Source organism: Tachypleus tridentatus, chromosome 7 (genome assembly GCF_004210375.1).
Source record: "Tachypleus tridentatus isolate NWPU-2018 chromosome 7, ASM421037v1, whole genome shotgun sequence".
Taxonomy (NCBI): Eukaryota; Metazoa; Arthropoda; class Merostomata; order Xiphosura; family Limulidae; genus Tachypleus; species Tachypleus tridentatus.
Window position 1 is genome coordinate 15,748,266 of NC_134831.1, and position 15,438 is coordinate 15,763,703.

The 15,438-nt window shown below is 32.8% G+C and overlaps 1 protein-coding gene across 2 annotated transcripts in view; it reads right to left on the minus strand.

The window, feature by feature from the left end:
- Positions 1 to 1,693: 1,693 nt before the first annotated feature.
- The window catches only part of LOC143255192 (peritrophin-48-like), a 35,666-nt gene continuing 21,921 nt past the window's right edge, over positions 1,694 to 15,438 (minus strand). For both annotated transcript variants that reach the window (XM_076510462.1, XM_076510461.1), the window contains exons 3-7: positions 10,288 to 10,362; positions 6,184 to 6,324; positions 5,604 to 5,687; positions 5,059 to 5,196; positions 1,694 to 1,918 (exon numbers count right to left, since the gene is read on the minus strand). In XM_076510462.1, coding sequence (XP_076366577.1) covers positions 1,807 to 1,918; positions 5,059 to 5,196; positions 5,604 to 5,687; positions 6,184 to 6,324; positions 10,288 to 10,362 — 550 coding nt within the window. In that variant the 3' untranslated portion in view covers positions 1,694 to 1,806. The remainder of the gene's footprint in view (positions 1,919 to 5,058; positions 5,197 to 5,603; positions 5,688 to 6,183; positions 6,325 to 10,287; positions 10,363 to 15,438) is intronic.

The following is a 15,438-nucleotide window of genomic DNA, read 5'->3' on the forward strand; positions in this document are numbered from 1 at the left end:
GATTTGTGAAATGAAACCATTTTTCGCGAAAAAAAACACAGTGTGAAGCGTATTAAAGATGAGTTAATTTACCTTTAATTAAATGTACAAAAGAATTTGAATGAAAAACATTCAAAACACCTACAAACTGTACGATCTTTTTAGTCCGTCTATAACTTAAAGATATTAAGCCTCAGAAGACTTGTAATACATTTTAATGTTGCGTCCTACAATTTCAAATTAAGTATTATTTGCTGCATCTGAACGCTATTACGCTTTTTCAGTGGAATTTCCTGAGGAGTTTCTCAAGAAAAATTAAAATATAGGTTGTTGTTTAAAGTCACACAACAACTGAAATATAAAATTAAAAAAAAACTCTACTTGTTGCAGTCTGTAGTAACAAGAAAGGTCGAATCTGATAAAACAGTTAACACAGAAGACCAGAACTCGGGCCCGACATGGCCAGGTGATTAGGACGCTCCACTCGTAATATGAAGTTCGCGGATTGGAATCGTCGTCTCATTAAACATGCTCGTCCTTTCAACCGTGGGGGAGTTGTAGTGTAACGCTCAATCTCACTATTAGTTGGTTAAATACTAGCCCAAGAGTTGGCGGTGGACGATGAAAACTAGCTATCATCCCTCTAGCTTTACTCTGATAAATTAGAGACGGCTAGAGCAGATAGTCTTTGTGTTTCATTGCGCGAAATTCCAAACGAACCAAATCTCGAGCACTTTTCAACTTTAATTGGCGATTTGTTTGTCTGTGTGTGTATTTGTGTGTTTTCTTATAGCAAATCTACATCAAGCTATCTGCTGAGTCCACCGAGGGGAATCAAACCTCTGATTTGAGTGTTGTAAATCTGTAGACTTACCGCTGTACTAGCGGGAGACTTTTTCTGCGTGTGTGGAAACTGCGTATTCTTGGTTTCGTACTCGTATGGAAATGAGATATAAATTACAACGTTTATCAGCAATTCTTTTCTAGACGAATATAAGTTCTTCGTCGATTTTGGGCGGTTTCTGTAACAATACAAATCGTTAATTATATTCAATTCAACAATTGTGCAGAGCGTAAGTTTGTTTCGCGACTGATATGCGTTCACCTGTCAGCTGAAGTACACGGAAAAAAACGTCATGCATTTTAACTGGTTCGAGGTTAAATACAAACCAATAGTTTGAACTACAAAAACAAACTCACAGTCTTTGTTAGCTGATGATTATAAACACAAATATTTATTTGGCTTGCTCCAGTGAAACTATGCAAGTTAACTTGAGAATAGGAACAAAAAACACCAAAACCTACAAGAAGCCGAATACATATATATATATATATATATATACACATTGTTTCACTTTTTTTCTCTTCTCAATAAATATAAACATGTTTAGTCAAAGTAAAGTGTTTAATAAACTATAAAACCAGTTTAACATCAAAAGTATTTTGCTAATTTTCTCTGAATTTATTCCATAAATAAAGTAAAACATTTACAAGAACACTTACAGCTTTATGGTCTTCATTATTTTTGGTTCTTCCATAAATCAGCTTCTGAGATTTAGTACGATTTTTATAAAAGTACATCTTGTCAGAAATAATGTTTGCAAGATGTACAAACTTGATAGTGAATATTCCCCTCGGTGGACTCAGCAGATAGCCCGAGGTGGCTTTGCTAAATGAAAACACTCACTCATAGCGAATATATGACCAAACAAAATGGAAGAAAAGGGCATTTATTAGATGACAATAGACCTATGAAGTACATGTTTAAACTTATAATGACAAATATTCATTGACGTTGCCATATCAGCATCTTCGAAGATCAAGTTGCTATTTAATTAAGATATTCTCCTGATGATCTTCAGGTTCACATTTCACTTCTTCAATAGCTATACAACCGTTGACTTCTGTATCAAATGCTGTCCATGGTGGGCAGGTATATCTGAAAAACAAAGTTTAGTTGTAACTTCAAAATGGTTTTACTGTATATAACTCTGTTATAAAAACAACAATAATATACTAAACAAACTTTTAAATTATAATAACAAGTGTTTCTGATAAATTTTCTACACAATGGGCTATTCGTGTTCTGCCCACTACTGGTGTCGAAACCCGGATTTAGCGGTATGAGTCCGCAGACATGTCGCTGTTCCACTAGAGAACGTTCTCGTTCGTACTAAAACTCATTCATTCATCTTGATCAATGATTTCCGGATTTTGGAGCTGACGAGCGAGGATCGAATTTGTGCAATATCCCACACATTTCACTACTTTACTGAAGATGTGTTATAATAGCGACAGTCAATCGTTTAGCGAGGATGGAGAACAGATGGACGCTGCCCACTGTTTGCTTCCTCTCTGGTTAGTACGTAGTTCAAATTTAGAGACGACGACAAGCAGTCCTAGTAGCTTTATCAGAAATTAAAACATATATATATATATGTCACAAGAATTATCAGGCATTTTCAGAAATTAAAAGGTAGTATAAAAGCCTAATAAATAATTCCACAACACTAAAGCTCAGAACTGATTAATGACATTGGTTTTGTACACATGTCTTTACTGATTTTCACATCACGAACTGCACATATTTCGCTTGGAAATATTTGAGCCATCAAGTCTTTCGTTCTCTCTCTCTCTTCAGTTGTAATCATACTTTTTATAAATATATATGTATTTTAATAAACCAACACAGCTAACCAGTAAAGAAAGTGCAACTTGAAGAATTAGAGACATTTTTTGTGTGTTTTTTGTCTGCTGGATGGTGAAATAAATGTATTTTATAACAACTGTACCTCTGTGGTGGGAACTAGGAAAAAAATATCATTTCAGTTCAGGGCAAAAATAATAATTTTATTAATTTTGAATTTCGATTATCGTTTATTACTTCCTAAAATATTGTATCTTGATTTCAAATATTTGTTGTTGTTCTTTTCCTTTTTCAAGGTTTATAATTTCAGGGTTATGCTTGTCTCAGTAATCCAACAGTTTAAAATTGAAGCTAATTCTTTTTTCTGAAACGTTTGTTATTCGATTTTGGTTCAGTGAAAAACTGAATAACAGGCTATCTGCTCGGTGTTCATGTTGGGGTTTCTTCATCTCTTGTGAAGAAACTACATTTACCAATATTATTTAACCTGCGTTGCTTCGATTAAAGTTTCTTCATCGAAGTATTTTCATATTGTTTAATAAATACCTTTGACTACAAAAACTATAAAAATCAATTCCAAACTTTCACTGATGAATGATTTTTGTTATTCTAGAATAAGTTTCCATTTTAAGAATTTTTAGTAAACTCACTGTTTTATATAATTTGGTTTTTGAGTTTCACGCAATCCTACACGAAGGCTATTTGCGCTAGCCGTTTCTAATTTAGCAGTATAAGCCCAGAGGGAAAGCAGCTAATCATCACCATCCACTGCCAACTCTTGGGCTACTCTTTTACCAAAGAATAGTTGGGTTGACCGTACATTATAATACCACCCATGGTATTATAATTGCTATACACAATTGTGAACGGCACAATAAAACTGTTATAAAGATTTGTTACACACTGTGGAACAACAGCAAAAAAAAAAGAATAAAACATGTTAAATACCACAAAAAACACACATACACACAATATACATCAATTTTTTTACAGTTATCTCAAGACTTTTTTAAAAAGACCAAGACAAGGATAAAAAAATAAACTAGGAATATTTTATCTGGTGTACATAATTATACGTTTTTTTTTCTAACTTCGCATCACTAGCACATGTCAGTTCTTCTGAATTAAGTGATCTGTCACTGTCTTTTTTTTTCAGTTTTTTTCTCTCTTTGTCCTGTAAAAGGTAATCACTTAAGTGCTGTTCAAAAGAAACTGTTGAAGACGGATTACGTGTAATCCGAAACGTCCAGAACGAAATGTTGTTTATTATTATGTTAGACTTAAGCTCCTCGATTAAATTACGATTCCCCGGCGAATTAAACCATCTATGACATCCTAACAATGTAATCTCTACATCTTAAATCGCCTTTAAGAATGCAGTTGTACGACAAAGCACTGTGTCTGGGCGTATTTAGTTGAAACCTCAAATGAAGATGAAGAAATATCAGGCCACCGTGACGGTAAAACATAGAGAAGACAAACAAAACTGTAATTTTAAGTTTGAGGTTTAGCAAACAAAAATTGTTAAATTAAATGATGTCGCTAGATGTCGTATTGTTTATTATTAGGTTTCAAACTAATTGGTTAAAAAGCGCACAAAAAGGAACTGTTTACGAGAGTGTATAATCATCTGTACCAAACACTATCTCTCATGAACGTTTGTGTTGTACAGTCAGTAATTTTCTAATACTAAAAACACATTTTAATTTGAAATGTTTAATACACGTTAATTTGCACTTTGATTTTAAAGCATATCCTCTGTATGGCTGAATAAGAAACAACTATTGAGTAATAATGGCGTACGATATAATTAAGACGTGTATTACGATATCTTGTTTTATCTTCCTTAACTATATTTATTCGCTTTTTACCCACTCCATTAAAACGAGAGAAACTGACAGCAGCCATTTAGAAAGCACTTAAAAACGCAAAACCTGTTGCTATGGTGACAATATATTTTTACGTGATTATTGGTTGTCAAACGTTAATTGCGGGTTCTTTAAGAAACACAAACGTTAATATCACTCCTTTCTTTATTTCTATTAAACAAACAAAACGAACAAAGTTGGTGACTGAGTGCTTCTGCAGCACTTGATGTATTTCATCTAATATAATTTTAATTGAAGAATATTCAGCAACTGACACCACAAACACAGTTTTTATAAATTAAATATATTTATATTATAATAAAAATGAATGCTCACCGCTAGTACAGCGGTAAGTCTACGGATTTACAACGCTAAAATCAGCGATTCGATTCCCTTCGGTGGGCTCAGCAGATAGCCCGATGTGGCTTTGCTTTAATAAAAAACAAACACACACTAAAAATGAATGATTCACCATTTACAAACTTGTATATGGAAACGGTTTCTCAAAAATAAAATTCATTTAAACGTTAATCAAACATTCGAATCTAATTAAGGTTTGCTTACTCGTATTTCTTTCCATTTACACAGCGATAAAAGCGACGGCAATTTCGGATAAAATCGGCAAAAAATCCATTTTTACCTTCACAGCTAAATGTATGTTCAACTGGGTATCTGTGAGAGGGGGCCTCCTGCAAATCATGACTGTTGAACAAAGAAAATAAAACATAAATCAGTTTGATACAGAAATGGAAACAAATGTACGGAAACAGGCAGAACTGGCTAAGTAAACGACACATTTCGCATTTTATAAAATATCCCTTGAGACAATATCGATGATTTTGTAAGATTTTGCACTAGCGACTTGTCTATTGTGTCGAATATTCCTGTAGACAATTCTAACAATTTCGTTAGATGTTCCGTTAGAAATATTGCCTATTCTTTAGAAATACTAATATTTTTATAAGATGTTCCTTTAGATAACTTGCCTGTTATGTATGATACTGACAGTTTTATCGTATGTTTCTTTGAATAATTTAAACTCTATAAGTGTTTATAAACTGTTTTTTACAAAACTGAATATGAACATCGAATTTAGTCTTAATGTTTACCTTTTACGCTCACACTTCACGTTTTCAGCCTTTATACAAGCATTGACTTCATCATCGAAGGCGGTTCCTGGTGGACAATTGTACCTTAAAAATGGCACCAAATCTTCGTCAATAGAAAAAACTGGTTTAATTTAAGCATTTTTGTACTAAAGTATATTTACTGGTATCTCATCTTGATAAATTACTAAACGAAACTTGCTGTTTCTTTTACTCTTACAACATTGTTTGGTATTCTTTTGTTAGATGAAACCATAGTTTAAAACCGTATTTGGTTTGTCTTTAATTGTTGCCAAGTTGTTATTGGTTTTTATAAACAGTTGTGATCAATGATACAAGAGAAATTATTTGTTGCTATCTTTACTCCGGGTTATCGCTCTTACCTCATCTCTTTGTCATTGTAACAAAGTTATTCTTTGAATGCGTCTAATGGATGACCTGATGCCATATAATAAATCTATCTACACAATAAGTTTATTATTGGCTGAACCTCATAGAGAGAAAGCGTTCTCCGTGTCACTATGGAAATGAAACGAGCCATATTTACACATATCTTGTTTGTTGAACAAATTACTTTACTTACTCGTATTTCTTCCCGTTAACACAACGATAGAATTGACGGCAATTACGAATATAATCGGCAAAAAATCCATTTTTATCCTTACAGGTGAAGATAAGCTCGTCCGGGTATCTGTGAGCTGGAGTGTCTTGAGGACGTTCATCACTTCAAAACAAAAACACATAAGATAAAAATAACTATCTAAAAGACACGACCACAAACCTATATTACTGTATCATTAACTTTTCTGCTTTTAGGAAATTTATGAGCAATATATATATATATGAGTCATAGTTTTGGACAAACACTGCTAGACGTATTAACGACGTTCTGCATGGCCAGGTGGTTAAGCCACTCGACTCGTAATCCGAGGTTCGCGGGTTCGAATCCTCGTAATACTAAACATGCTTGCCCTTTCAGCCGTGAAGGCGTTATAATGTGACGGTCAATCCCACTATTCGTTGGTAAAAGAGTAGTCCAAGAGTTGGCGGTAGGTGGTGATGGCTAGCTGCCTTCCCCCTAGTCTTACATTGCAAAATTAGGAACGGCTAGCGCAGATAGCCCTCGTGTAGCTTTGCGCGAAATTAAAAATAAACCAAACCAATTTCAATAAACTAATTATCATTCAGTAGTCATCTTTGAGTTTACAAGTTCACGTTGACGTATTTAGTTTCAACTCAGATTCGTTTTTTGCACTTCGAACGTTCTAGTTAAATTCTATTTAGCTAGTAGTTGACTGCTTTACAGCATAATTACAAGCTACTTTTCAAATAAAGGAAGGCACGATGCTGACCGAACTCGTAACTTCGCGAGATACATTCATTTTTGTTGCTTTCACACGGAGAACCGCTAAAGAATTAATCACCTATAACGTGCTATGTGTCTTTTAGTTTTCACTTTTATTTCACTGAAACGGTAACTTGAGATGTTCAGTACTTCTATGTGTATGTGTTAAGAAATAGTAAATAGACAGTTAATCTCAATCTTAACATTGTTAATTTGTTGCTAAGCAACACACAATTATATATTGTTTTTATGAAAATAATATGATTTTCGAGCTCGCTGCCTCATATCAAGGTCATATCAATGTTAAGCTCGACCAATACTTAACAAGTACTTTTTATACTGTTTGTTTGTTGTTAGGCGTACAGCTACACAGTGGGCTGTTGGTGCTCTGCCCACCATAGGTATCGAAACGCGATTTTCAGCGTCATAAGCCTTCAGACTTTCCACTGAGTTACGAAAGAGGGTGTGACACTTGTTATTAGGATTAATCTTACTTAATAAGAATGATGTTCCAGTGCTGTTTGGAAACTCTCTGTCATTGTTGGTGAAGCACATTCATAATTCATGTTTGTCCATCACAAACATATTTTCTCCGCGATATAAAAAATTGTTTTGAACACAAGATTTATAAAATAACATAAAATTGACAAAAACTGAAATAAATCAGCACTTGACATTAATACAACCAAAGGAATATTTTATCTTACTTCACAACCTCTGTAAGGTCCTACACGAGGCTTCAGTAGTGGTGTAAAAATATGTGTTATAAAGCTTGCCGCTTTGTGGTATACACCCACAGATTGTATATGTGTAATTCGTTGCTTATTATCAGTGTGAACATAGAGAGTAAATCACCTGAACTGTTTAAGACACTTAATTAAAATCCTTTTCTACTATTCAATTTTATTGGGTAACCATAATGAAAACCTGATTTAAAGGGCGAATGAAAACAGGTGGCATGCAATGGAATTGTTGGTGCAATTATAATTTTAAGTATTGCCATCTAGTGCCCAAAAGCTACACTATATTTAAAAATGGGTTAAATGACTAATTAGAATTGACATAAAGTAATACTGTTAAAACTTAATTCCTAGGATCTAAGGTTGTTCAATAAATTAGTTTTTGAATTTTAATCTACTTCTAGAAAATTAAATACACCAGCATATCTAATGTGCTGTATTTTATTTTGGATTGAATTTAAAACACACTAAAATGAAGATAACGTTATTTTTTCGTAATAAGTAGTTTGTTTTATAAAAGAAAATCACATTGGGCAACCTGCTGTGTTCATTGCTGGTAATAAAACCCCATATTTCAATATTGCGAGCCCGTACATTTACCGCTGACCCATCTTTAGTGTATTTCCCATACGTATCTAAACTCGGTTTTTACCGTTATAGGTTCTCAGACTTAATGCTAAGAGATTAATAAAATAGACAAATAATATCTAAATTTTGCAAAGAAATCTCACGCTTTTTCATGAATTCATACCACTTAAGTTTGATCTTAATCAAAACGACGTATAAAATAACGTTAATCCGACACAGGTGTCGGATAATAAATAATAATGCATTACGGATAGCAGTCGTTTTAAATTCATTGTTATTGTTCATGTTAAATTATTCTGATCAAATTAGATGTGATACAGATTATTTTTCTTACAACAGAAACACATCTAACTATCTGCTGAGTCCACCGAGGGAAATCGGTTCTCTGTACCAGACGTGATACAGAAAACAACAAAGTTAAATAAAAGAGCGGTCTGTGTAACTATGCAGTGTAAAAGTGGCTAAGATAATCGAAAAAAAAATGGAGAATTCTTTGATTTAAATGCAACCAAAAGTAGTTATAACTTTCCCAAGTTTTTTCTGGTTGACTTGTTCACTTTTACATTATTAGAAGGTTTGTCCTTTCATGCATTTTAGCTTCTACTGATATTGCATATTTACTTTCAACTTAGCGGTTTTTGGCCATAAAAATTGTTTTGATCTGTTGTGTAAACCTTTTCTGGATAGTAAACTTCACTTATTTCCTTTATATTACAAGCGTTAGGCAGATGTAAAGTTCGCACTTCATAAAACAGCTGTTTGTACAGAGTTTTAATGTGCATATTAAAATAATTTCGGAGCCTTAAACCATTGTTAAACTCCATGTCACAACGTTCGGTCGTGATCTGCCTGACGACCGTACATTTTGACAATAGATCTGCAGCACAGTTTCTATTATTAAAGGCTCTATCGTAAAGTTGTTCAAACACACAACTCATAACTAGTGGTTTTCCAAAACCATATGGTGTACGAGAACGGTGTCTTCCCAACACTCGTTTAAACAGTTCGATTGTACAGAAAGAAAGACATCCCAATAGAAACACATGAATGTCTCTTTCATTTCCTCGTGCTTGAGATATGACTAAAAGCTTTGTTTGAATTTTTGGTCCGTTTCTATACAAAGCCGCTATTTCTATATTGTACAGAGTCCAAAAGATTGGTCTGATAGTACCCAGAGTTCACGATGACCTTTGTACCAACTCTTTTGATTACTAACTTGCTCGTGGCCCAGTGACCGGCAATGACCATGGGCAACATTTCATGTTTGTAAAGCAACAACAACAATCACTTATTAACAGGTAGAAAACAGTATGAAGGTTATAACTAAAGCACACACACACATATACTTCGCCGAATGTCAACACACACTACCATTTTCCACCGACTAGATTCGGTTCATAGAGTTTTCTACAGTAGGTACAGTAGTTAAAAATCATATTTAGTGTTTCAAATGAGCTGGCATGGCCTGACAGTTAGTTAGAGCACCGATTCGAGTTCCATTACCAAACATGCTCGCCTTTTAAATGGTGGAGGCGTTATAATAGACGGTAAATCACAGTTTTCGTTGGTAAAATGCAGCCCAAAAATTGATTCTAAATTGTGTTTTCTGGATTCCTTTTCTCTAACCTATCACTTCTAAAGTACAGACGGTTAACACAGATAGCCCTCGAGTATCCATGCGCGAAATACAACAAACAAATGAAAAAAAAATCTAGTACATGTTTCAAGGTTTAGTTCCAATTGAGAATTGTGAACAAAATTGTATTAAAGGGTTCAGCTTACAGAAGATCAAGACTTACTAGGAGTCATTCTGCTTCAAATGGCTGTGTTTCTGTATTACTCTTTTACGCTGTTAAGTTTGCAGACTTACAAAACTAAAAATTGAGTTTCGATACCCGTCGTGGACAGAGTACAGATAGTTCATTGCAAAGTTATGTGTTTAAGAACAACTGACCACATGACTTGAGAATTTCATAAAGGTAAATAACAATCAGAATTAATTAAGAGCACTTACCTGCAATCTACGTTTTCTTCAAAATCACAAAACACTCTGAGTTCATTAAAAGCAGTTCCAGGAGGACAGTGAAAACTGTGAGAGAAATAATCGTCATATTTTAAAAGTGTGTACATTAATAAGGAAAGGGTGACTTGACAATTCATAAAAACAAATGAATCAGTTTAAATTATCAATTTAACTGCTCTCGCCTTTCATTTGCAGCTCAACTGTTAGTGTGTGGGTTTGAACGCTAAAAGTTGGGGTTAGAACCTCGAGGATCATATAGCTCTGTGACTAACAACAACAAACCTAACCACAGCTACAAAGAATTCTTGCTATACGTAAAGAAATACTTCTATTTGATAACATTACCAACAGAACGTCAAAATAACGTTCTAATAGGTATTGTATTACCACGTCTTGCTGTCAAACAACCTATACAAACAATATAGTTCTAGTGCAGTTGAAATGCGATGTTACTGTTGATTTAACAGGTACTGGTAATTTTATGAATAGTGATTAGACCAATGGTAAAAATATAGCTTCTCTAAGATAAAAAGATTGAATTTGATAATAATGGACTTGTTTACGTTATCTTTTCTTATAAACAAAAGCCCCAAAAAATAAAAAAACTCTACACTAATCGAAAAAATCCCTAGAGTACAAGTTATAATGTGGGATATAAAATGTACCCTAGATTTCGGAAGTGACTGCAGAAGTAGGGCCCTCACTGACAGACGGTGTATCCCTACCGCAATGTGGGTCCTTCTTTTCTAGCTACCTCCAAAATCTGGGTTACATTTTATATCTTACTTTATAGCTTGTGCACTGAGGATCCTTTTGATTAGTGCAGTGTTTTTTATTTTAGTTTGAGCTTGATTTTGCTTACAACATATTACCATTCGTCAGAGGTTTGGATTTTCTTTTGATTTTGTTTTACTTGTCTGTTAATTGTTAATATTATATAAAGTTCTTTTCTATTGCAGTCAGCAAAATGACTGCCTGAAATCAGATTCTAATACTGAAGATCTTACGTAAGTAATAATGTTTACATTTTGGTTTCTACATTTAAACTGTACACAAGGAGAACGATAAACCCAAATAGTTCTTTAAAACAATCAATAATTGTATTTTTTTATATCATTAACAATGTTAAAACTATACCCAGGGCCTGGCATGGCCAGGTGGCTAAGGTACTCGACTCATTATCTGAGGGTTATGGGTTCGAATCCCCGTCACACCACACAGACTCGTCTTTTTAGCTGTGAGGGCGTTATAATGTAACGGTCAATCTTACTATTCGTTGGTGGTGGGTGGTGATAACTAGCTGCCTTCCCTCTAGTCTTACAGTGCTAAATTAGGGATGGCTAGTGCAGATAGCCCTCGGGTAGCTTTGCGCGATATCCAAAACAAACCAAACCAAAAACAAACTTTACTCAATGTCGTTTCATTGCTTTCTCGCATTACGACTGTTACTAATACCATTCAATAAACTCTTTTTAAAAGCATATGATGACACAATTTTGTTATAGTGAAAACATATTTTTAGGTGTGTTTTTTTTCTTACAATCAGTTTTAAGTAAATCATTTGGAAATTGATTTAGATTATAATTCTATAGGCCTAAAATTACCTTTTACATAGAATAAAATATTGGAGTTGGAAGAAAACCTGTGGAGATGAATAATGAAAATGAATAATTTAATACTGGTAAGACGTTGTCGTTATAGTAACGTAATCCCTAGTTCATCCAATAGGTGTTTTCCCATGTTCATATCAGGAAATAAGTTCTTGAAATATTTAAAAGAAGGCTAATTTGTTAACAAATACTGCTGAAATTAACCGAAATAAGTAAGGCCAAAGTAAGAAGTCAGATGGTTTGGAAATATCCATACAGTTTTCTGTAACGTAGTTACTACTAGAGGGCGTTAGGGTTAAGATCTGTATGATAAGTTTAAGTGCAGTTCGTAAATAAAACCAGTACGGTATCCTTTAAAAGGTCGAATTCAGGCTCCTATGCATATCTCATAAAACAACATAGCCAGCTCTACTATGACTTTAAGCCTTCTTTTCAGACAAGTCATCATTAAACTGTCGTTTCCCTGAAGCATGAATATCAATTAGTCTATATAGCTCTTTGGTATAGTAGAGGGACGTAAGACATCCAGTCGACTGATAACTAGGAGCCCACAGTGGAAAGACAAATCTCACATAAAGTAGAGTATTTAACTTCTTGATTTTTGTACGTCTCATTCAACATCGTAAGAATGAATCTAAGAAACTTCGGGCATATGGTAAAGGTTAGTATAAGTGTGATCTAAAGCTTGAGAGCACACACACACACAGACTTACACATATGCAGGTGTATAAATAAAAGTAAAACGGATCTACCTCACAAGATGGGCGAAGAGTAGAGTATGGAATCTCTACGAAACTTTAGAGTAAATATTTCACTAATACGAGCAAAAAATTTAATAAGGTACCATACGGGGTTACATACAGTTTAAAGACATATTTATAAATTATATTTTTGGCTTCTGTAGAGGTTCAATAATTATCTAAGTTCCACGAAAGTCTGAAGAAATGTATCGGTGAAAACACAATAATAAGTATAGGGAAAGTTGGTTTCATAATGTTATATATTATAATTGTATTGTTATTTATATTAAATGCTGTTCAATAAAATGTATACCCAAAAATAATGGTACTACCACTCATGGAAAAGCGTGAAAATAACTAATATAGACATCATTCTTATCAATAATAAGAGAACCTATCCGTACTGTATCATTCTTATCAATAATAAGAGAACCTATCCGTACTGTATCATTCTTATGAATAATAAGAGAACCTATCCGTACTGTATCATTCTTATGAATAATAAGAGAACCTATCCGTACTGTATCATTTCTATTAATAATAAGAGAACCTATCCGTACTGTATCATTTCTTTTAATAATAAGAGAACCTATCCGTACTGTATCATTTCTATTAATAATAAGAGAACCTATCCGTACTGTATCATTTCTATTAATAATAAGAGAAACTATCCGTACTGTATTATTCTTATCAATAATAAGTAAACCTATCCATACTGTATCATTTCTATTAATAATAAGAGAACCTATCCGTACTGTATCATTTCTATTAATAATAAGAGAACCTATCCGTACTGTATCATTTCTATTAATAATAAGTAAACCTATCCATACTGTATCATTTCTATTAATAATAAGAGAACCTATCCGTACTGTATCATTTTTATCAATAATAAGAGAACCTATTCATACTCCATCATTCTTATCAATTATTAGAGAATCTTTCGTTCTGTTTAATTCTTATCAATAATAAAATAAACTATCCATTGTGTATCATTCTTAGTAATAATCAAGAAAACTATCCACAGTGTATCATTCTTATCAATAATAAAAGAAACAATCCCTACTGTATTATTCTGATCAATAATAAGAGAAACTATCCATACAGTTTAATTCTTATCAATAATAAAAGAAACTATTCATACTGTATCATTCTTATCAATAATAAAAGAACTATCCATACTGTATCATACTTATCAATAATAAGAGAGACTATCCATATTGTATTATTTTTGTCATTCACCAGGAAAAGTATCCATTCTTTATCATTCTTGTCAATAATCATGAAAACTATTGATAATGTATAATTCTTATCAATAATCGGGAAAACTGTTCATACTCCATCATTTTTATCAATTATTAGAGAATATTTCCGTTCTGTTTTATTCTTATTAATAATAAAAGAAACTCTCCATACTGTATCATTTTTATCAATAATCAGGAAAACTATCTATACTGTATTATTCTTATTAGTAATAAGAGAAACTATCCATACTGTATCATTGTTATCAATAATAAGGGAAACTGTCCGTACTGTATTAGTTTTATCAATATTTAGGAAAATTATCCGTACTCTATCATTCTTATCAATAATCAGGAAAACTATTCATACTGTATTATTCTTATCAATAATCAAGAAAACTATCCATACTGTATCATTCTTATGAATAATAAGAGAATCTATCCATACTGTATCATTGTTATCAATAATAAGGGAAACTATCCATACTGTATTAGTTTTATCAATATTTAGGAAAATTATCCGTACTCTATCATTCTTATCAATAATCAGGAAAACTATCCATACTGTATCATTCTTATGAATAATAAGAGAATCTATCCATACTGTATCATTGTTATCAATAATAAGGGAAACTGTCCATACTGTATTAGTTTTATCAATGTTTAGGAAAATTATCCGTACTCTATCATTCTTATCAATAATTAGGAAAACTATTCATACTGTATTATTCTTATCAATAATCAAGAAAACTATCCATACTCTATCATTCTTTTCAATAATAAGAGAAACTATATTTACTGTATTATTCTGATCAATAATCAGAGAAACTATCCGTACTGTATCATTCTGATCAATAATCAGAGAAACTATCCGTACTGTATCATTTCTATTAATAATAAGAGAAACTATCCGTACTGTATCATTCTTATCAAGAATTAGGGACATTATTTGCATTGGCATCGTACTTCACAAATTTAGGGAGGCTTTTGATATAATACAGTACGTTTTAAGTACTTATAAATAACAGTGTTGCATATCAATAGCCTGCCCTTGATTAACACAGTTCCATTATCGAAATGTCTAGAAGTTTATTGGGTTTTTAATGTGATTTTGTCATCTATTTTTGGTCCTACGTTTTTCTCCACTATTACGAGCATATCAAGACTTAAGAGTATTTTTGGCGCTTAGTCATTATTTAGAGATATTTTTTTTACAGGGGCACAGTTACCAAAATTTAGAATTACTTCTAATACATTTACGTCGATACTTGAATGCTTGTTAAAATTTAGGAATACCTGAAAGTGACAGACAACACCTATTCAAATTTAGGGTTATAACTAATATTTAAGTTAAAGTTAATTTATGGATTAATACTGACTTTCGATAACACACGATATTTTTTTTCTGTAAAAGCAGTAATGCGTCAAGCTAATTATTTCCATAAGTTACATAAGGAAAACACAGATAACCCTCGTGTTGCTTTGCGCGAAATTTAAACAAAACAAAAACAAAATACATTAAGAAAGTATTAGAAAACAGGAGTTGCCAAA